Source organism: Takifugu rubripes, chromosome 15 (assembly GCF_901000725.2).
Source record: "Takifugu rubripes chromosome 15, fTakRub1.2, whole genome shotgun sequence".
NCBI lineage: Eukaryota > Metazoa > Chordata > Actinopteri > Tetraodontiformes > Tetraodontidae > Takifugu > Takifugu rubripes.
This window is the reverse complement of record NC_042299.1, coordinates 16,598,975-16,618,974: the sequence shown is the minus strand read 5'-3', so window position 1 is coordinate 16,618,974 and position 20,000 is coordinate 16,598,975. Positions and strand designations below refer to the sequence as shown.

The 20,000-nt window shown below is 49.5% G+C and overlaps 3 protein-coding genes across 4 annotated transcripts in view; 2 read left to right on the top strand and 1 right to left on the bottom strand.

Annotated features, from left to right (window-relative positions):
* Positions 1–4,533, top strand: part of LOC115252606 (klotho-like) — a 6,857-nt gene extending 2,324 nt beyond the window's left edge. Inside the window, exons 4-13 of the mRNA XM_029848119.1 lie at positions 1–38; positions 168–273; positions 642–791; positions 2,163–2,398; positions 2,577–2,772; positions 2,854–3,032; positions 3,141–3,248; positions 3,362–3,467; positions 3,592–3,718; positions 4,114–4,533. The exon at positions 1–38 is cut by the window's left edge and continues 125 nt beyond it. Of these exons, the coding sequence (XP_029703979.1) occupies positions 1–38; positions 168–273; positions 642–791; positions 2,163–2,398; positions 2,577–2,772; positions 2,854–3,032; positions 3,141–3,248; positions 3,362–3,467; positions 3,592–3,718; positions 4,114–4,448 (1,581 nt within the window). The 3' untranslated portion in view covers positions 4,449–4,533. The remainder of the gene's footprint in view (positions 39–167; positions 274–641; positions 792–2,162; positions 2,399–2,576; positions 2,773–2,853; positions 3,033–3,140; positions 3,249–3,361; positions 3,468–3,591; positions 3,719–4,113) is intronic.
* A 253-nt stretch (positions 4,534–4,786) lies between these two features.
* LOC101077142 (replication factor C subunit 3) lies at positions 4,787–6,939 on the bottom strand. Its single transcript, XM_003976901.3, is given in 10 exon segments — positions 4,787–5,019; positions 5,077–5,146; positions 5,246–5,344; positions 5,417–5,553; positions 5,627–5,808; positions 5,892–5,970; positions 5,972–5,990; positions 6,152–6,219; positions 6,313–6,450; positions 6,734–6,939. Coding segments are annotated over 10 exon segments (1,071 nt in total). The 5' UTR covers positions 6,821–6,939; the 3' UTR covers positions 4,787–4,827.
* Positions 6,940–13,833: 6,894 nt separating this feature from the next.
* The window catches only part of LOC101074985 (stAR-related lipid transfer protein 13-like), a 35,945-nt gene continuing 29,778 nt past the window's right edge, over positions 13,834–20,000 (top strand). For both annotated transcript variants that reach the window (XM_029848116.1, XM_029848110.1), the window contains exons 1-3: positions 13,834–13,885; positions 15,740–15,913; positions 17,272–17,302. In XM_029848116.1, coding sequence (XP_029703976.1) covers positions 15,788–15,913; positions 17,272–17,302 — 157 coding nt within the window. In that variant the 5' untranslated portion in view covers positions 13,834–13,885; positions 15,740–15,787. The remainder of the gene's footprint in view (positions 13,886–15,739; positions 15,914–17,271; positions 17,303–20,000) is intronic.

The following is a 20,000-nucleotide window of genomic DNA, read 5'->3' as shown; positions in this document are numbered from 1 at the left end:
ATGAAGAGGGAGCCCAAGACCTCCGCCACCTTTTACAGGTGCTCTTTGTTCCTCTTATGTGACACAGAGATTCCAGGTGTATGTGAAGCAGCGATCTACTGATTGATGCCAGCTTGTTGCAGCGTATGAAGCCTCTCGGCGACGTCACGATGCTTCCTGTCCCGTAGAAACGTCATCCAGAAGAACGGCTTCCCGGAGCTTCCAGAGAACAGCCCGGCCCACGGAACCTTCCCCTGCCATTTTGTCTGGGGAGTGTCGGCCAACTCCATTCAGGTGCACATGTGTGAACCCAGCACGCTCCTGTGCCTGCTCGTGCGTTCTGTGCAGTATTAGTCTGGAACGAGATGTTCCTTCGTGACCTAGAGGGAAACTTCAGTGTTGAACTAGTGAGGTTTGAAGTTTAATTATTTTAACTTGTGATCTATTAATCATTTCATAAGAGTGAGGGCAGCGATCTTTGTCGGCCTCTGGTTGATTACGCTGTTGTGATGGTGAAAGTCCAGCTTTGAGCCACTACCCCACAGCTGACAGTTTGCCCCATTTGGGGCTTATTTGAGTGATATGAGGTGAACGTGACGTGACGTGACGTGATGTGGCGGGCGAGCGTGTGTTTATGCGAGAGCACGTCCTGTGTGTTGCAGGTGGAGACCACGCCCACCCAGTTTTCAGACCACAGTGTTTACCTGTGGAACATCTCCAACAATGGACAGCTAAAGAAGCTGGAGGGCTTCAACGCACCGCCTTTACGTCGGAGCCCGCACTGCGCGGATTACGCCACCGTCCGACAACAAGTAGGCCCTCTTTAGGCGGCCCTCTTTAGCCGGCCCTCTTTAGGCGGCCCTCTTTAGGCGGCACTCTTTAGCCGGCCCTCTTTAGGCGGCCCTCTTTAGCCGGCCCTCTTTAGGCGGCCCTCTTTAGGCGGCCCTCTTTAGGCGGCCCTCTTTAGCCGGCCCTCTTTAGGCGGCCCTCTTTAGGCGGCCCTCTTTAGCCGGCCCTCTTTAGGCGGCCCTCTTTAGGCGGCCCTCTTTAGCCGGCCCTCTTTAGGCGGCCCTCTTTAGGCGGCCCTCTTTAGCCGGCCCTCTTTAGCCGGCCCTCTTTAGGCGGCCCTCTTTAGGCGGCCCTCTTTAGGCGGCCCTCTTTAGGCGGCCCTCTTTAGCCGGCCCTCTTTAGGCGGCCCTCTTTAGGCGGCCCTCTTTAGCCGGCCCTCTTTAGGCGGCCCTCTTTAGGCGGCCCTCTTTAGGCGGCCCTCTTTAGGCTGCCCTCTTTAGCCGGCCCTCTTTAGGCGGCCCTCTTTAGGCGGCCCTCTTTAGCCGGCCCTCTTTAGGCGGCCCTCTTTAGGCGGCCCTCTTTAGCCGGCCCTCTTTAGGCGGCCCTCTTTAGCCGGCCCTCTTTAGGCGGCCCTCTTTAGCCGGCCCTCTTTAGCCGGCCCTCTTTAGGCGGCCCTCTTTAGCCGGCCCTCTTTAGCCGGCCCTCTTTAGGCGGCCCTCTTTAGGCGGCCCTCTTTAGCCGGCCCCCTTTAGGCGGCCCTCTTTAGGCGGCCCTCTTTAGCCGGCCCTCTTTAGGCGGCCCTCTTTAGGCGGCCCTCTTTAGGCGGCCCTCTTTAGCCGGCCCTCTTTAGCCGGCCCTCTTTAGGCGGCCCTCTTTAGGCGGCCCTCTTTAGGCGGCCCTCTTTAGGCGGCCCTCTTTAGCGGCCCTCTTTAGGCGGCCCTCTTTAGGCGGCCCTCTTTAGGCGGCCCTCTTTAGCGGCCCTCTTTAGCCGGCCCTCTTTAGCCGGCCCTCTTTAGCCGGCCCTCTTTAGGCGGCCCTCTTTAGGCGGCCCTCTTTAGGCGGCCCTCTTTAGCCGGCCCTCTTTAGCCGGCCCTCTTTAGGCGGCCCTCTTTAGCCGGCCCTCTTTAGCCGGCCCTCTTTAGCCGGCCCTCTTTAGGCGGCCCTCTTTAGGCGGCCCTCTTTAGGCGGCCCTCTTTAGCCGGCCCTCTTTAGGCGGCCCTCTTTAGCCGGCCCTCTTTAGGCGGCCCTCTTTAGCCGGCCCTCTTTAGCCGGCCCTCTTTAGGCGGCCCTCTTTAGGCGGCCCTCTTTAGCCGGCCCTCTTTAGCCGGCCCTCCTCCGTCACAATCCTAAAAGCTCTTTGCAACTTGCAGATGATTTAAGCTGCTTTAACTCAGGTGGAAGAAATCCAGAAGATTGGCGTGAACCACTTCCATTTCTCCCTCAACTGGTCAGCGCTGGTGCCCACAGGTGATGTGGCTCATGCCAATACGACCCTACTCAGATACTACAGCTGCTTCACCCGCCAGTTGCTGCAGGCCAACATCACACCTGTGGTCACACTCTGGCACCACACGCGCCAGCGCAGCAGCCTGCCGGCGCTTCTGGACAACGCTAACAGATGGCTCAACAGGTGGAGAGAATTTTCACCACTCAATTACCATTATCACTGCCCCCTAGTGGGGAGACGTGGAACGGGTCGAAAATGGCACCTACACTTTTAGGATTTTCTATTGTGACATTTTTGCACGTTAAAAACATCCCATCGCAGTCACAATGTGCATGCAATGAAGCGCCGGGTGTCTTCTCAGGGACACTCCGGAGGCGTTTGCAGACTACGCCAGGCTCTGTTACAGAGAGCTTGGTGAATACGTGAAGATGTGGATCACCTTAAATGAACCCAACGATGAAATGGTGAGCTACCAGGAGGGCCATCAGATGCTGCGGGCACACGCGATGGCCTGGCACGCTTACGATCGGGACTTCAGGCCCTCGCAGGGAGGACAGGTCAGTGCAACGGCGAGGCCGCACTGACGCCAACGTCAGTGTCGGTTTAGGAGTCCGACTCACAAGAGTTCTGTGCTTCAGGTGTCTTTGGCTCTCCACATGGACTGGGTGGAACCAGCGTTCTCTTTCAGCCGGGAGGATGTGGAACCAGCTAAAAGGGTTTTAGATTTCCGCGTTGGCTGGTTCGCAGAGCCGATCTTTGGCACGGGCGATTATCCTCTGGGCATGAGGAGCTGGCTGCGACAGCTCAACTCACTCGAGTACAAATCCATTCACATTTGACTCTTTATCGAAGACTTCCTGTCTAACCTTTACAGTAAAACGTGATCGGCGCACGGATTCATGAGATCTCTCCATGTTTCCCACAGCCTGCCAGTGTTTAATGAGGACGATCATCACTTGGTTAAAGGGACGTATGATTTCTTCGCCATCAGTCACTTCAGCACCAAGTTGGTGACGCACGCCAAGGAAGACTCGTAAGATACATCGTGTTTTTATTCGTAAAACCCCATGAAAGGCGCACTTTAGGAGATTCTTACTTGGATTAAAGTCCTCAATCAGCTTTTCCAAGTCGGTGTCATGCCTGCAGATACACCTACACAGCAAAGCTGGAGGTGCAACACATGATAGACACCACGTGGATCATGTCCCCGAGGCCTGTGGTGCCCTGGGGCCTGAGGAAAGCCCTCAACTGGGTGAGCAGACGGAGCAACACACGCAGCATGACTTACATTCTCTTAAATCAGTTGTGTGATGTGGACGCAGACGTGCTGCTTTTGCGTGACGATGAATCTCGATGTCGCTCGTCCGCTGCTGCAGGTGAGGGAGCGCTACTGCGACGTCCCCGTCTATGTGATGGCTAATGGGGTCCAGGAAGATCCAGCTCGCTTCAAAGACAGCTTAAGAGTGTACTACCTGTATAACTACATCAACGAAGCACTGAAAGGTGAGAGGGACACGCACGCACGCACACACACACACACACACACGCCTGTTGACACTTTCATCATGCGTGTAGCCTCATGCAGCGAGGGATCAATGTCTAAAATGTGACCCTCCGCCGTGGTCTCGCTGGAGTTTAATCATTCTCTTTAGGTCAGCGACCCTTGAGCTGACTTGGAACACACTTGTGTTGTTCGACCAGAACATGAAAACACAAATACACACACTGCTGTGAACTGCTGAGTCAAGGTTACTGGGTGGTTACGGGTCCCTCAGCTCATCTCATTTTATGCCGGTGTGACCTGGTCATTTATTGGGGAAACCAGCCACAGAAGTGTTTCTTACATTTGACCCGCTCGTTGTGTCGCCTCTCTCCATGGCTCCTTTCTGCTGCCTCAGCATACACTCTGGACGGGGTCAACCTGAAGGGGTACTTTGCCTACGCCCTCAATGACCAGCGGGACCCAGAGTTCGGCCTATACGGGCAGGTCCAGCAGGAAGTCATCGTCAAGGCCTCTCTCTCCAATTACCGCAACATCATTCGGCACAACGGCTTCCCCATCCTGGGGGGGGCGCCGCAGCAGTGTCCCAGCAGGCCTCAGCCCTGCAGCGGCTGCCAGCTGCTGGTCAGGAAGCCTGTGGTGGGCTTCCTGACTCTGGTGGGCTCAGGGGTGCTGATCACCCTGGGCCTCGTCATCTACTACACAGCCAGAGGACACAAGGAGTGTTACTGATGAAGCCGTCGCTTCCACCCTCAACTGTCAGATTAGAAAAGATGGATTTTCTTTCATTAAATAGGTTTTATGCTGCAAGTGTGAACGTTGTCAGGTGATACGCTATACTCCCACTGTCATGTTTTCTATTTTATTAGGTCTGGAATTGCATGTTGGTAGCAGACCAGAACTATTAAAGGGTTTAGTTTAATATGCAAATTTTATTCCTACTATTTAATGTCGTTTTGCAGTTTTCTTTATTGTGCTCAACAACGAAGCTGCGGTAGCGAGCGGACGAAGGGAAGGCTCCACATTTCCTAAAGTCTTTACAGGGAACACGGGACATGTTCCCCAACAGGTTTGTGGTGGCAGCAGATTTTTATTGGGAGGAAATAAAGATTTAGAACATCATGCCATCGAGACCATCTTCCATGAACTTCTTGTACATGGCCATGAACCTGGCGACGAAGGCTTCGAGGTGGTAGATGGCCTTGTTGCCCAGCTGCAGTCTGTGCTCATAGTAGGCAGCCAGGTGAGCCACCTCTGTCTTCAGCTGCCCGTCGCAGTTGTTCAGCAGCTCTGTGAGCAGACCCTGTCGGAACATTGGATCAGCACCACAGTTGTCTCAGAGCTGCAGATGAGTCAATACCTTCATGATGACGTCGGGCGGGATGCAGTGTGTCAGCAGCTCGTACAGGCGGGCTCTCACCTCCAACAACCTGGGACAAGAAGGGTTCCACACACCATCACATTTGGAAACCACAGCAACAAGCTGCAGCGCCAGTCGGGACTGGACCCGTTTGCCAGGACGCTCCTACCTCTGAGGGCTCTGCTGGCTGACGATGGCATTAGCCGTTTCCCTGAGGTAGATCACCCAGTCTGCCACTGGGATTTCTTGGTCTGCAGAGAATGGGTACCTGTAAGATGATGCGTGAACATGTCAGGTTTTTCTTCAACGCTAACACACACATGCAGGAATGGTCACTCACTGCTGGACTCTGCAGGCCTCACACATCAAAAGTGCTTTGCGCAGGTTACGACCAGACCTCTCGGAAATTTGCTTGGCCAGCTCGGGAGGGAGGAGCAGACCCTCTTTTTTACAAACGGCCGTCAGAACGCTGCAGACCTGAGCAGCAGATGTTGTGACTTTAACCACACCAAGCTATTAAACCTACGGCTTCCAGATTCTTCCAGCTCACCTCCTCCGTGCTGGGCAGGGGGACCCTGATGGCCAGACATCGGCTCCGGATGGGCCCGATGACCTTAGAGGTGGAGGTCGAGCAGAGGATGAGGCGGCAGGTGGCCGTATACTTTTCCATCGTCCGTCGCAAAGCATGCTGGGCATCTTTAGTGAGTCTGTCCACCTCTGTCAGCAAAACCACTGAGAGCAAAGAACGACAACTACGTATGAGATTGAGACAGTCAAAAGGAGAAGGTGCTCGTGTAGAGGTTTTAATTGGCGACCTTTGAACTCCCTCTGAGTGCTCGACTGGATCTGCTGAGACTGAGCCACAGTTTTGATGAGCTCTTGGATTACAACGCGGGTCCTGGTTTCCAGCATCACTGTGGACACAAAATATGTGAAGCAATGAAAAAGAAGATGAAATAAGATGTGAAGCAATGAAAAAGAAGATGAAATAAGATGTGAAGCAATGAAAAAGAAGATGAAATAAGATGTGAAGCAATGAAAAAGAAGATGAAATAAGACACTTCGTCCTCCTTGCCTTGCATTTACTTCCAGATGATAGTTACTGGCAATCGTGTTAATCTCAATTTTCTTTTTTGAGGGGGCCTGAGCAGCAAAACAGAGCAGAGTTTCATTTTTAAAGGTGTGAAACTTGATTGGATGCATGAACAAAGTCCTCATCCCTTCGCTGCCACCTACCACCAGAGTTTGGTGCTCCATCCGAAGCTTCTCCACCCCGGCTCCATACAGCTCCCTCAGCAGGCACATGATGCGGCTCTTCTTGCCCCCCCCGGAGGGACCATACACCAGCAGGTGGGGGAAGTCGCCACATTGAACCTAAAAACAGCTCATTAAGTAGGTACATTCATTTTAGTGGACTTTTTAAAGAACTACTTTAAATCACCTTTACTTAATAGCTTCAAGATGAATGGACTTAATTATTAATTATCCCAAGTGATGAATGAAGTGCTTTTATATCAGCAGTCGTGTTTGTTATGGAACCATTAAAAGACGTTTGTCTGCTTGGTGGCCTCAGAAATGGACGAACTTTAGCTGCATGAGGCCAACGTGCGCGGCTTGCTAACGCTAACCTATGACAGCGCCCAAGTTTAACGCTCACCAGATTCCTCAGCTGAGCAGCCTGTTCTTTATGATAGTCCAGTTTCGACAGCGAAGTTGGCCGATATTTGTCCACCCACAAACTCATGCTTTTGTGGGGTTTGTGACCGTTGCGACCTGTATTGTTGACAGCTGATGAACTCCCGCGAAATATTCACCAACAAGCGCAGCTGCTTCCGGTTGTTCTACGGGAAGTCGAATGGGACCAAACTACAGAACGCGCGTAGTAAATCACTGAGTCCATACATGATCGGTTTGGAAGCCTGAAGTTGTGAGTACAACAATATCTGGGGGAGGGGCTATTAGCCAGGGCTCGAGGAGTTCCGGACAGGATGGGGGAGAGAGTTGAATCACCCAGTCTGAGAAGACTTTGGTGAAATGGCGAGTAGGTATGTGGTTAGGATTGACCTTGGGGTAGGGTTAGGGTTAGGGTTAGGGTAAGGGATGGGAGAAGGTTAGGATTAGGGTTGGGGTTGGGTTAGGGTTAGGGTTAGGTTAGGGTTAGGGTTAGGTTAGGGTTAGGGTTAGGGTTGAGGTTAGGGTTAGGTTAGGGTTAGGGTTAGGGTTTGAGGTTAGGGTTAGGTTAGGGTTAGGGTTAGGGTTGAGGTTAGGGTTAGGGTTAGGGTTAGGTTAGGGTTAGGGTTAGGGTTAGGTTGAGGTTAGGGTTAGGTTAGGGTTAGGTTAGGGTTAGGTTAGGGTTAAGAAGGGTGCTGGGTTAGGGGTTAAGGTTAGGGTTGGGGAGAGGGTTAGGGTCAGGGTTAGAGGGTTAGAGGGTTAGGGTTAGGGTCAGGGTTAGAGGGTTAGGGTTAGAGGGTTAGAGGGTTAGAGGGTTAGGGTTAGGGTCAGGGTTAGAGGGTTAGGGTTAGAGGGTTAGAGGGTTAGGGTTAGGGTCAGGGTTAGAGGGTTAGGGTTAGAGGGTTAGAGGGTTAGGGTCAGGGTTAGAGGGTCAGGGTTAGGGGTCAGGGATAGGGTTAGGGTTAGAGGGTTAGGGGACAGGGTTAGGGTCAGGGTCAGGGTTAGGGTCAGGGTTAGGGTTAGTAACAGCAGCTGTTTACAGAGTAGACAGGACAATGACACCTAACCCTAACCCTGACCCCTAACCCTGACCCTAACCCTGACCCTGACCCTAACCCTGTCCCCTAACCCTAACCCTATCCCTGACCCCTAACCCTGACCCTCTAACCCTGACCCTGACCCCTAACCCTAACCCTGACCCCTAACCCTGACCCTAACCCTGTCCCCTAACCTTCTCTGAACGGCCGTCCCACAGATTATTATTATTATTATTATTATTATTATTATTAGGGTTATTAATATTTACACATAAAAGACGAGATGGTTGCCCATCCATCATCCATCCACCCATCATCCATCCACCCATCATCCATCCATCCATCCACCCATCATCCACCCATCATCCATCCACCCATCATCCATCCACCCATCCATCATCCATCCACCCATCCATCATCCATCCACCCATCATCCATCCACCCATCCATCATCCATCACCCATCATCCATCCATCCATCCACCCATCCATCATCCATCCACCCATCATCCATCCATCCATCCATCCATCCCCATCATCCATCCACCCATCATCCATCCACCCATCATCCACCCATCCACCCATCATCCATCCATCATCCATCCACCCATCATCCACCCATCATCCATCCACCCATCATCCATCCACCCATCATCCACCCATCCACCCATCCACCCATCATCCATCCATCATCCATCCATCCATCCATCATCCATCCCACCCATCCACCCATCATCCATCCATCATCCATCCATCCATCCACCCATCATCCATCCACCCATCCACCCATCATCCACCCATCATCCATCCACCCATCATCCACCCATCATCCATCCATCATCCATCCACCCATCATCCACCCCATCATCCATCCACCCATCATCCATCCACCCATCATCCACCCATCATCCATCCACCCATCATCCACCCATCATCCATCCACCCATCATCCATCCACCCATCATCCACCCATCATCCATCCACCCATCATCCACCCATCCACCCATCATCCATCCATCATCCATCCATCCATCCACCCATCATCCACCCATCATCCATCCACCCATCATCCATCCACCCATCATCCACCCATCCACCCATCATCCATCCATCATCCATCCATCCATCCATCATCCATCCACCCATCCACCCATCATCCATCCATCATCCATCCATCCATCCACCCATCATCCATCCACCCATCCACCCATCATCCACCATCATCCACCCATCATCCATCCACCCATCATCCATCCACCCATCATCCACCCATCATCCATCCACCATCATCCACCCATCATCCATCCACCCATCATCCACCCATCCACCCATCATCCATCCATCCACCCATCATCCATCCATCCATCCACCCATCATCCATCCATCCACCCATCATCCACCCATCATCCATCCACCCATCATCCATCCACCCATCATCCACCCATCCACCCATCCACCCATCATCCATCCATCATCCATCCATCCATCCATCATCCATCCACCCATCCACCCATCATCCATCCATCATCCATCCATCCATCCACCCATCATCCATCCACCCATCCACCCATCATCCACCCATCATCCATCCACCCATCATCCATCCACCCATCATCCACCCATCATCCATCCATCATCCATCCACCCATCATCCACCCATCATCCATCCACCCATCATCCATCCACCCATCATCCACCCATCATCCATCCACCCATCATCCACCCATCCACCCATCATCCATCCACCCATCATCCACCCATCATCCATCCACCCATCATCCACCCATCATCCATCCACCCATCATCCACCCATCCACCCATCATCCATCCATCATCCATCCATCCATCCACCCATCATCCATCCATCCATCCACCCATCATCCATCCATCCATCCATCCACCCATCATCCACCCATCAGGAGGCCAGCAGTTTTCCATTCTTTTTTTTTTTCCAAATCTGAATCTGAAATGCATCCAAACACCCTCTGGTTTCAGAATGTTCCATAATAGAAACAGTCACATTATTATTCTCCAAGTAATAATGATAAAGATGATGTATCCACATATAGAATAATCCTTTGGGTTAAATGCAGATATTCACTGCTGCTCTATCTGCTTCTATTTTTGGCTGTTGCGCTGCCTGAGCAGCAGGGGGTCGTCGCGGTGACCTCTGATGTCAAGTTCCTGCAGAAGCCTGACAAGCATGTCTGAGCTGGTTCCTCTGCCCCGCTGCTGTGATGGACTCTGGGATGGGAGCGAGGCAGCAGTGGCCCCTGCAACAGTCCTGCAGGTGGAGGGGTCACAGAGGAGGCCAGCTCCTGGAGCTTCTCAGCTGGATGGAGGAGCCACAGTAGAATTAACATCTGACATGGAAGGAAGTCATTCTGACCACATGCCACAATCTGTCATTACACCAGAAGACTGTTCGCTGGACTCGTTAAACACGAGCCAAGTGTTATTGTATTCTGTTACCATGACAACCAGACCATTTCTGCTTCTGAGAACTCCGATACCAGGGAGTCCTCTCCGTCCACCACTGAGGAAGGAGCCAGTCGTGATGGTGAGGATGCTTTTCCAGAGACATTACAATTTAAGGAACTCCTGGTCAGTCGTCACCGTAGAAACAGGAACAGGAACAGGAACAGGAAGGTCCTGAGGAAGAAGCCTGATGCCCGTCCACAGAGCGTTCCGCTGGACTCACGAAATCCCTCAAGTGAGAGCGAGTCTGTGTTCACAGGTAACCAGGAGCAACAGGGCACCCTGTCAAACCATGAGAAGCAGCAGGTGAGTGAACGTGTGTTGCTTGGGTTAGGGTTAGGGTTAGTTAGGATGGGTTAGGGTTAGTTAGTTAGGATGGGTTAGGGTTAGTTAGTGAGGATGGGTTAGGGTTAGTTAGTTAGTTAGGACGGGTTAGGGTTAGTTAGTGAGGATGGGTTAGGGTTAGTTAGTTAGTGAGGATGGGTTAGGGTTAGTTAGTTAGTTCGGATGGGTTAGTTAGGATGGGTTAGGGTTAGTTAGTTAGGATGGGTTAAGGATAGTTAGTTAGTTAGTTAGGGTTAGGATTAGTTAGTTAGTTAGTTAGGATGGGTTAGGGTCAGTTAGTTAGTTAGTTAGGATGGGTTAGGGTCAGTTAGTTAGTTAGGATGTCATTCCTGTAAAGAAAACATGTGGTTTACTATGTTTTATTTAATAGTACACAGTAGTTGTAGTTGGATGATATTAAATATGGTGTTTCCCCAAAATATTCCTACAAATATTTGCATAATCAGCTTTTTTTCATTGCTTTAGTAGGTAACAGGCGACTGCGGCCCAGATAGAAGACTAATGTATGTTTCACACTTTGTTTCTGGAGTGGACAAATACAGTGTGTGATTACTTTTTTGTAATCGTAAAATACTTATCAGTGTATTTTCCAATATAGTTACCAGATTTTGGAATTGAAAGCAAGTTTTTGACCAACTCTTGTTATTTCTGTGGATCCTTGCAAACCGGATCTGTTTCGTTCAGCGTCTTTGTTGTGTATTAATCACAACCGCCGCTAGAGGGAAGCAAAGACAAATCTGCCAGTTCCACATTGTTCAACTCAAATCATATAAATTGAATCTATTCCATTGTAAATGGGAATCACTGACATAAAAAACATGCACATACATTCAGAGATGACTGCAGTTAATTGGGAAGATGTAGAACACATGATTGCCGGCAGTTTTAATTTCCTCAGGGCAGCCTCCAGTCCTGTTTTTTTTGTCAATATTTGGCAAGATATACCTTTAATCTTGCATTCCTGTCATTTTTCACCCCCCCGACATCTCCCAGCATGCACTGTTCCCAGCAGGTGTCCATCGGTGTGAATGCGTCTCTGACTGCATTCTCACACCTGTCAGAAAAGCCCTCAATTGCTGGCATGGACCCACAACACAAGACAACACAAGACAACACACACTGGTTCATGCCGTCTGTCCTTCCTGGACTGGAGTGAAAGAATTTGTTCTCTCCTTTTCTGACGCTCTCAGTGTAGCTTTTAAAGTCACAGCATATTTGAAAACCTTTAGGTCAGAAGGAGCTTGATTGTGCGTCCGCATTCATTCCATGTGGGCTAACGTTCGGCTAATGCTAATTGAAGACACTGCTGCTCCTGTGTCATGACAAATGAGTTGAAGGACGGAAATCATCCGATTTTACACATTCATTTGTAATTTGAGCTTCGGAAATATTAAATCTTCCTCTGGGACACTAGTGTGAATTGTTTCCTGTATCATAGTTCAACTGTCACATGAATTCTTTCGCAACTTCTCCTTCTTGCTTAAAAAGATCTAATTGCTTTAGATGACCTTCCCACTCCTTCGGCAGTGCTGGAGATTTCCTGTTTGTGTTTCATGTTTAAGTCCAGATAACTGCCGTGTTTGTGATTGTGAGGGCAGATCACATACCTCAGCCTCCCAGAGCAGCTTCACATGGGGGGGTGCTTCAGTGACGTGAGAGTGAGGGAGGGGGCAGCCATTTTTACAGCGCTGCCGAGTCAAATTAAGCTCTGTCATTTATGTTGCCTGACATAAACGACTGCATACTTGGGGAAACTGGCAGACAGAACAAATTAGCAGCAATTTGGAGAAACTAGAGGAACATTGATCAGATACCGTAAAGGAACCGACGCGTCTCTCTGGGATTGTAAATAAGCCCTAAACCAGAGGAAGTGTTGCACCCTTCCATTCAGCAGGAGGTCGAATCCAAATGAATGATACAGATTCTGTGTCAATAAAAGTTGTTGATGCCATTTTGTCATTCAAAGGTTTTAAAATAATCAGTTACCAAAGATAAAATCCATAAACATTTATGATTAAAGGTTATTAGTTGTGGTTATGGTTGTTCCCAGAGGATCTAATGTGGTCACGTTTAGTCAGTATCAGTTGTGGTGACTTATATTGCTGAGTAAGGGTTAGGGTTAGGGTTATGCTGCAATATTTGAATACTGCTCAGTTCTCTGATGTACTTCAGTGTTGCTGCAATAGTCTCCAGATGTTGTCAGATGTTATCAAGATATTAGCAGTGCTCTCATCCCTGAGATGGATGAGTCAAATGATGAAATGGTCTTTTAGCAAACGTGCATTAAGAGCTCTTTACTCTGTAAACACTTTGGAGGAGCCTCTTAACATTTCATGAGCCCTGAGAGCCCTCTGCTGTATAACTCTGCTCTTATTATGGTCTGTACCCCATATGCTGCCCCCTCTATGCTGCCCCCTGTGTGCTGCCCCCTGTGTGCTGCCCCTGTGTGCTGCCCCCTGTATACTGCCCCCTGTGTGCTGCCCCCTGTGTGCTGCCCCCTGTATACTGCCCCCTGTATGCTGCCCCCTGTATGCTGCCCCCTGTGTGCTGCCCCCTGTGTGCTGCCCCCTGTGTGCTGCCCCCTGTAGGCGGTCCTCTGTTCCTGTGTGCAGGAATCTGGAGCTGTGGGGCTGTAACACACAGGAAGTGGCTTTACCGCCCGAGCGAGTGCTGATATCTGTTACACTGGACGAGGTGAAGGGCGCCGGACTGGAAGTAAACAGAAAGGCGTGTTTGTGACTGCATGTGTGTGTGTGTGTGTGTGTGGGGGGGGGGGGGGGGCTGGTGTTGGGGTCTTTGGCCTCCTCAAAGGGGCCCTATGTGCTGCTATCAGTCTCTGGGACTCATTGGCAGATGGAGCTCACAAACGTGGTGTGTTCATTTCCTTCACCAAGTGTGTGAGTCAGGGCCCAGGATGGAGGGTGTATGAAGGTTTAGGTTGTGCGCCTCACAGCCGTATGCAGCGAGTGATGCACAAACACAAGCAGAACTCTGAAAACACACACGCAGACGGGCACACACACACACACACACACACCAATAGATAGAATGCAGGCGTCGTAGGGAACGCTCACTTCAAAAAACTCAGGGTCAGATTAACCAGAATTTACCCTCAGGACATATTTACATGTGTGTGTGTGTGTGTTTAGGCTCCTGTGTGTGACTCCATTGCCCTGCTGAGGAGAAAGTGGGATCACCTCAGGCAAGATGTCCTGGAGGGTCCAAAATGATGCTACCTGTAGTGAGGCCGACGCTGCGGAGGAGGAGCAGAACACCACGGTAAGTCCAGAACATTTTAAAATCAACTCCCTTTTGGACCTTCACGGAGCTTTGTCGGTCTTCAGTCTTCTGTTGGATTTGCTACCTTCCAAATTAACGAGTCCAGCCAATCAAAGCATCACATCTTGACTGAAGGTTAGATTCCATCGGCTGCCACGTGGATCAGAACATTCAAACATCACAGATTTCACTGAATACAAAGGATTTGCTGCACACACACACACACACACACACACGCACACACACACACACACACACACACACACACACACGCAACAGTGCTGCTCTCCTTTTCTTCCTGCCCTCTCAGCATCAGGCTGCCTCATTAAACTCAATCAGTGTAAATCTGCAACCCTCAAACAACTCTTAAAACACAGAACTTTAGGAATTCTTATAAACAGGCTGCATTTAATCAGGCTGCTGTTAAAGTGTCTGGCAGAGCAGAACTTTCTGCTTCACGCTCTCCGCCAAGATGGGGATGAAGAACGTGGTCAGCGCTCACGTCTGCCGCATCATGAAAGATTAGAAAAGAGACCCAAATATGTCAAATATTCAGGGGGTGATAAAAATCCATTGACCCCAGCCAGAGGGTTAATGTGTGACTTCCTGACAGCACAATGCCTTCAGGGGGCAAAGCAGAAGGATTTATGGTTTATCTCCTTCAAATATGCAGCAGAATATAAGATTTCCTGACTCAAAAACGATTGATTCTTCTGGTGAATCCACAACTGACCCACCTGGCTGTGAACAGCATCATAGTAAAGGTTCATTGTCATGGAATATTCGCAGGTCTGGAAACGGTCCGCCTGTCCGTATCCCACGTGCTCGGTCTATATTTAGGCACAGGCCGAACGCGAACGCGTGCTCCAACAAGTGCTGAGACAGGCGCAGAGAATCTGGGAAGCACGTTTGTGGGACTGAGAGCAGCCGATCGTCCCAGCAGGCCCACAGTCCTGCAGCGTTCCTGTCCTCCCAGAGGGACCACTGCTGTCCCCAGGAATCACACGTTCCTAGAAAGGGTTCCAGCTGGGATGATGAGCCCATCCTGATAACAAGGCTCCGTGATAAGGAGCTAATATTCCTCTGTTGCTTTAGGAGCCGTCACTGAAATATTCCCTCTGGGGTCAGAGGTGAAGATCTGGGTGTTCGTTTGCACTTGCAGCTTCAGTTCGCATCCGTGTTTTCAACTCAGTTTGTGACGTGGAGGGAGCGGGAATCAAGCTGGCGGGGTTTCCCTGGACACATACTGGTCCTGGTCAGCTGGGATGGACCCGGATTTAAGAGGGGAGCCGGGAACTGGGTGGACATCGGGCGGTGTTTGGAGCTTTTGTAGAATCAGAGACGAGCCGAGACGTCATCAGAGGCGTCTCCAGATGCTCCTCGTCTTCCTGAGCTGAATATTCAGGGGACAGATAGAGAGAAGGACGATGAGGGCCAGGGTAGGAAGTGCAGAGACCAAAGGTCCTTCAGGACATTTTTTAGGATGTAAAAGAAAAAGCTATGATGACATGAGTGAAATCTGCTTTTAATAGAACTGATGACCATTTTATTCTACTGTCTGTACCTCAATCGAGTTGAGCAAAAATGAGTCTTATGGCCAACGAGCAACGTCCAGCACTTCTGGAGCTTTTTAGCTGCTTAAACACACTTAAGAACCAAATTTGTCATAGAAAAATACATGTCCATGTTTTATCCCATGATCATTTCAAGTTTGAGGGTTGCTCCTGGATGGAAGTTTACATTTTAAATCTATTATAATCTTTTAAAGACTGACATTCCCTAAATGCATCATTTGTGTTTCCACATGTTCTACGCACTCTGCTTTAAAGAAAACACTATTTTTGGCTCTTGCAGTATATTGGGGCCAGGATTGTTAGCCGACTGCCGAGCCAGGATTGTGGGATGCAGACGGTTGCTGACGAGCAGGAAGCACTGAGCAGGCGCCCTTCTCGACCTTTGACCCGCCGCCGACCACTGACCCGCTCGTCACTGTCATCCCCTGCACATCTGCACGCGCGGCACGCCAGGGTGAGGCTGCAGATGTGATGTGCGTCCTTGTCTTGGGAGGGAATCTTCTCCCACTTCTCAGACAGCTGCTGATCCCGATCAGCACGGAGAGGATCGGGAGAAGGATTCGTCCCTAACCCAAATGTAGGCCTGCCTTTTTTAACTCGCAGGCTTATTTTGCACTGTGTGATTGTGGACAGTTGGCGGCTGTTTCCTTTTGCCCTGAAAAGCTCTGAACACACGATTTGCTTTCACCATTGTTCTCGCTGCCCTCTCCCTACAAACACTTTGACCTCTCCTGCCCTTCGTTTATATTCTCCATCTTTCCACTGGGATTTCCAGCACTTCTCCTTACGGTAAAGTAACTCCTTCAAGCAACTTCACTTTTAACTATTTAAAGGACTCGGGCTGCTCCTGTTTGCTTGCTCTCTCTGAGCCTTTCAGTCGGTCCCCTGCTGTTGTATAAGTATGGTGGGAATCAACAGCACGACAGATCTGCTTTCTCCTGAAGCCGAGCAGGTCATCATGTTCCCCGGGAGCTTTGATCATATAAATAGTTGGCCCTCTTCTTGATTTAATTAATCTCAGTGTTGGGCTGCTGGTTAAAATAAAGAGGACTGGAAAACATCTGCACCGCTTCAGCTGGATCAGACTGCTTGCTTGATGCAGCCAATAAGACACCAGGAACAATTGACTTTCTTTGTCATTACTGTTCATGTTACAGCATCCTGGTCCACTTCTGCAGAATACAGCTGTGTGTGTGGTGTGGTGTGTGTGTGTGTGGTGTGTGTGCGTGTGTGTGTGTAGGTAGCAAGAGTGCAGCAGGGCCGTGGGATCAGGCTGATACTAAGGAGTGGGTTTATTTTCCCCTAAGCGTGACTGATAAAATACAGCTGTCCAAACTGACACACACACACACACACGCACACACACACTTACACACACACACACTTACACACAAACGCACACACACACACACACTCATAGACATTCAGCAACAATAATCACAACTGTAACACTGGAAACATGACTAATAAAAAGTATTCTAAATTGAGTACAAACGTGTCAGAAATATGTGATAATATGTATATCAGGCCACATCTGAACCAGTTTGGTCGATCAAAAAGAGCATACACACACTGGTACACACACTGGTACACACACTGGTACACACACTGATACACACACTGGTACACACACTGGTACACACACTGGTACACACACTGGTACACACTTTGAGACTGGAGAGTTTGTGTGTTTCAGGGAAACTTCATTCTCGTGTTTTATTAGTATGTTTTGTATGTTTTATTCAATTGTTTTGTATGTTTTATTCAATTGTGTTTGGTTCTCATTGCCTCTTTTTTCCCTTCTGTTTTCAGGCTGCTGGAAGAATGACTGGTGCACCAAAAGGTAGGTGTGTGTGTATGTGTGTTGTGTGTGGGGGGTGGATAGTTGTTCTGTGTTCTTTCATTTGGATTGTTTGCATTCCCACTTTGGGATAAACCTGGACTTCTGGGAATGTCTCGTTTAGGTTTCCCACCAACGTCTCACACTCTTCACCCACACCCATGCACCCACGTGCACGCACACACCCACACACATTGCAGGTCCTTTTATTTTACTTTAAATTTGCTGTAGCAGCAGATATGATTGACTTTATTGGCATTTTCACGAAAAACTTGCTTTATTTACAGATAAGTTTAAAAGAAAGCAACAAAAGTGCTTATTATTTTGTGTTTTCTCTCTCTTTTGTGTTTGGTGATGCCCCAGTCTGAGGACATAATTAATGAGTCCAACTTGGAACCCTGCTCGTATCTCTTATCCTGAGAGTGCGTGTGCATGTGTGTGTGTGCATGTGTGTGTGTGCATGTGTGTGTGCGGTTGTGTGTGTGCGGTTGTGGGCAACAGTTGGAACGTCCCTGATGCGGCACCACCGCCAGGGTCAAATTACTGTCAGTGATAGTCCAGGCAGGAGAGGTGCAGTGTGGGTAATGAGGCCCCCGAGGCTCCAGGGAGGTCAGAGGTGATGCTGTGGGTGCACGGTGAGGGCGAGTGTGTGTGGGTTAGGTTAGGTTAGGTTAGGTTAGGTTAGGTTAGGGTTAGGTTAGGTTAGGTTAGGTTAGGTTAGGGTTCAGGTTAGGTTAGGGTTAGGTTAGGGTTAGGTTAGGGTTAGGTTAGGTTAGGTTAGGTTCGGGTTAGGTTAGGTTAGGTTAGGTTAGGTTAGGGTTAGGGGGTTAGGGTTAGGTTAGGGTTAGGTGAGGGTTCGGGTTAGGGTTAGGGTTAGGGTTAGGTTAGGTTAGGGTTAGGTTAGGTTAGGGTTCGGGTTCGGGTTCGGGTTAGGTTATGTTAGGTTAGGTTAGGGTTATGTTAGGTTAGGTTAGGGTTTAGGTTAGGTTAGGTTAGGGTTAGGGTTAGGTTAGGTGTTAGGGTTAGGGTTAGGTTAGGGTTAGGTTAGGGTTCGGGTTCGGGTTAGGTTAGGGTTAGGTTAGGTTAGGGTTAGAGTTAGGGTTGAGTTAGGGTTAGGTTAGGGTTAGGTTAGGTTAGTGTTAGGTTAGGGTTAGAGGGTTAGGTTAGGTTAGGGTTAGGTTAGGGTTAGGTTAGGGTAGGTTAGGATTTAGGGTTAGGTTAGTGTTAGGTTAGGGTTAGGTTAGGGTTAGGGTTCGGTGTAGGGTTTAGGGTTAGGTTAGGGTTTAGGTTGGGGTTAGGTTCGGGTTAGGTTAGGGTTAGGTGTAGGGTTAGGGTTAGAGGGTTAGGGTTAGGTTAGGGTTAGGTTAGGTTAGGGTTCGGGTTAGGTTAGGGTTAGGTTAGGTTAGGGTTAGGTTAGGGTTAGGTTAGGGTTAGGTTAGGGGTAGGGGTTAGGTTAGGTTAGGGTTACAACACACAGAAAGACTTGATACTAACGCGGCAACGTGCTGCCTGCTTTGTTGTCTGGCAGCTCCTCTGATACGAGGAACACTTTGGAACACTCTCATCCATCAGCCTGCTCGGCCTGTGTGGCCCATCCACCTCAGCGGCGGAGCGACGGGATACGATGTGCACATATCTGTGCACACATATCTGTGCACACATATCTGTGCACACATAGCTGACATTCACGCTGCGCTCGGCCTGATAGACGGGGAATTCCTCCATGCAGATTAAGCCAAGCCTACCTGGATACCTGCCTATCAAGTGCTCTCACCATTGTGATGCTGTAGCAAATGTGGGGAATCTGCCCTCAAAGACACTTTAATTCAGAAACAATGATGGGATTTCATTTTATTCTGAAGACAATATATAAAAAACAGGGTAGTATTTTTAGATATTTAAGCTCTTTCCTTCCTTAATCATATTTTGCATTCCAGCGGTCTCTTGATCTGAGCTCACATCCACTGACCTGTCTGCTGTCAAGCTTCACTAAACGTGGACAGAAGAGTTCGTTAGCATGTGAACATAATATTGATCTAGGATTCCATATTAGGAGACCATTTCTCTTTGTCTGTCGGAGGCGAGTTGCATCTTACTTGACCCATCAGGGTTTAACTTTGACTCGCAACGATGCCTTCAGGTATTCAATAGCATGTTGGTGTTTAGAAACCTCACAGATTTTACTCTTTCTCCAGGACTGAAGGAGCAGAAAGGGTTTATTAATTATTCATTTTAGTTGATGTTTAGTTTGAAGTCAGTATGAAACAAAATGATGCACGTGAAACCTGAAGACACGCTAATATTTGACTACACAGTAGAGTCGGCTCAGCCGTTAACGCAATAAATCTTTATAACTTCATAATTGTGGCTTGTTGCATCGTTAAGTTGTGTTAGTAGTTCTGATGTGTAGAATGACGCACAATGATGCCTGGAGGACTCTTATTAACTCACTGCTCAAAAGTGTGTGTGTGCCCTGTGTGTGTACCTTTGTGTGCCTGTGTGTGTGGTATACCTTGTGTGCCTGTGTGTGTACCTGTGTGTGTGATGTGTGTGTGCGTGTGTGTGTGGTGTGTGTGCACACGCGTGTGTGTTTTCGCGTGTGTGGCGTGTGTGTGTGTGTGTTGCGCGTGTGTGTTTTTTCGCATGTGTGTGTGTGCGCGTGTGTGTTTTTCGCGTGTGCGTGTGGTGCGTGTGCGTGTGT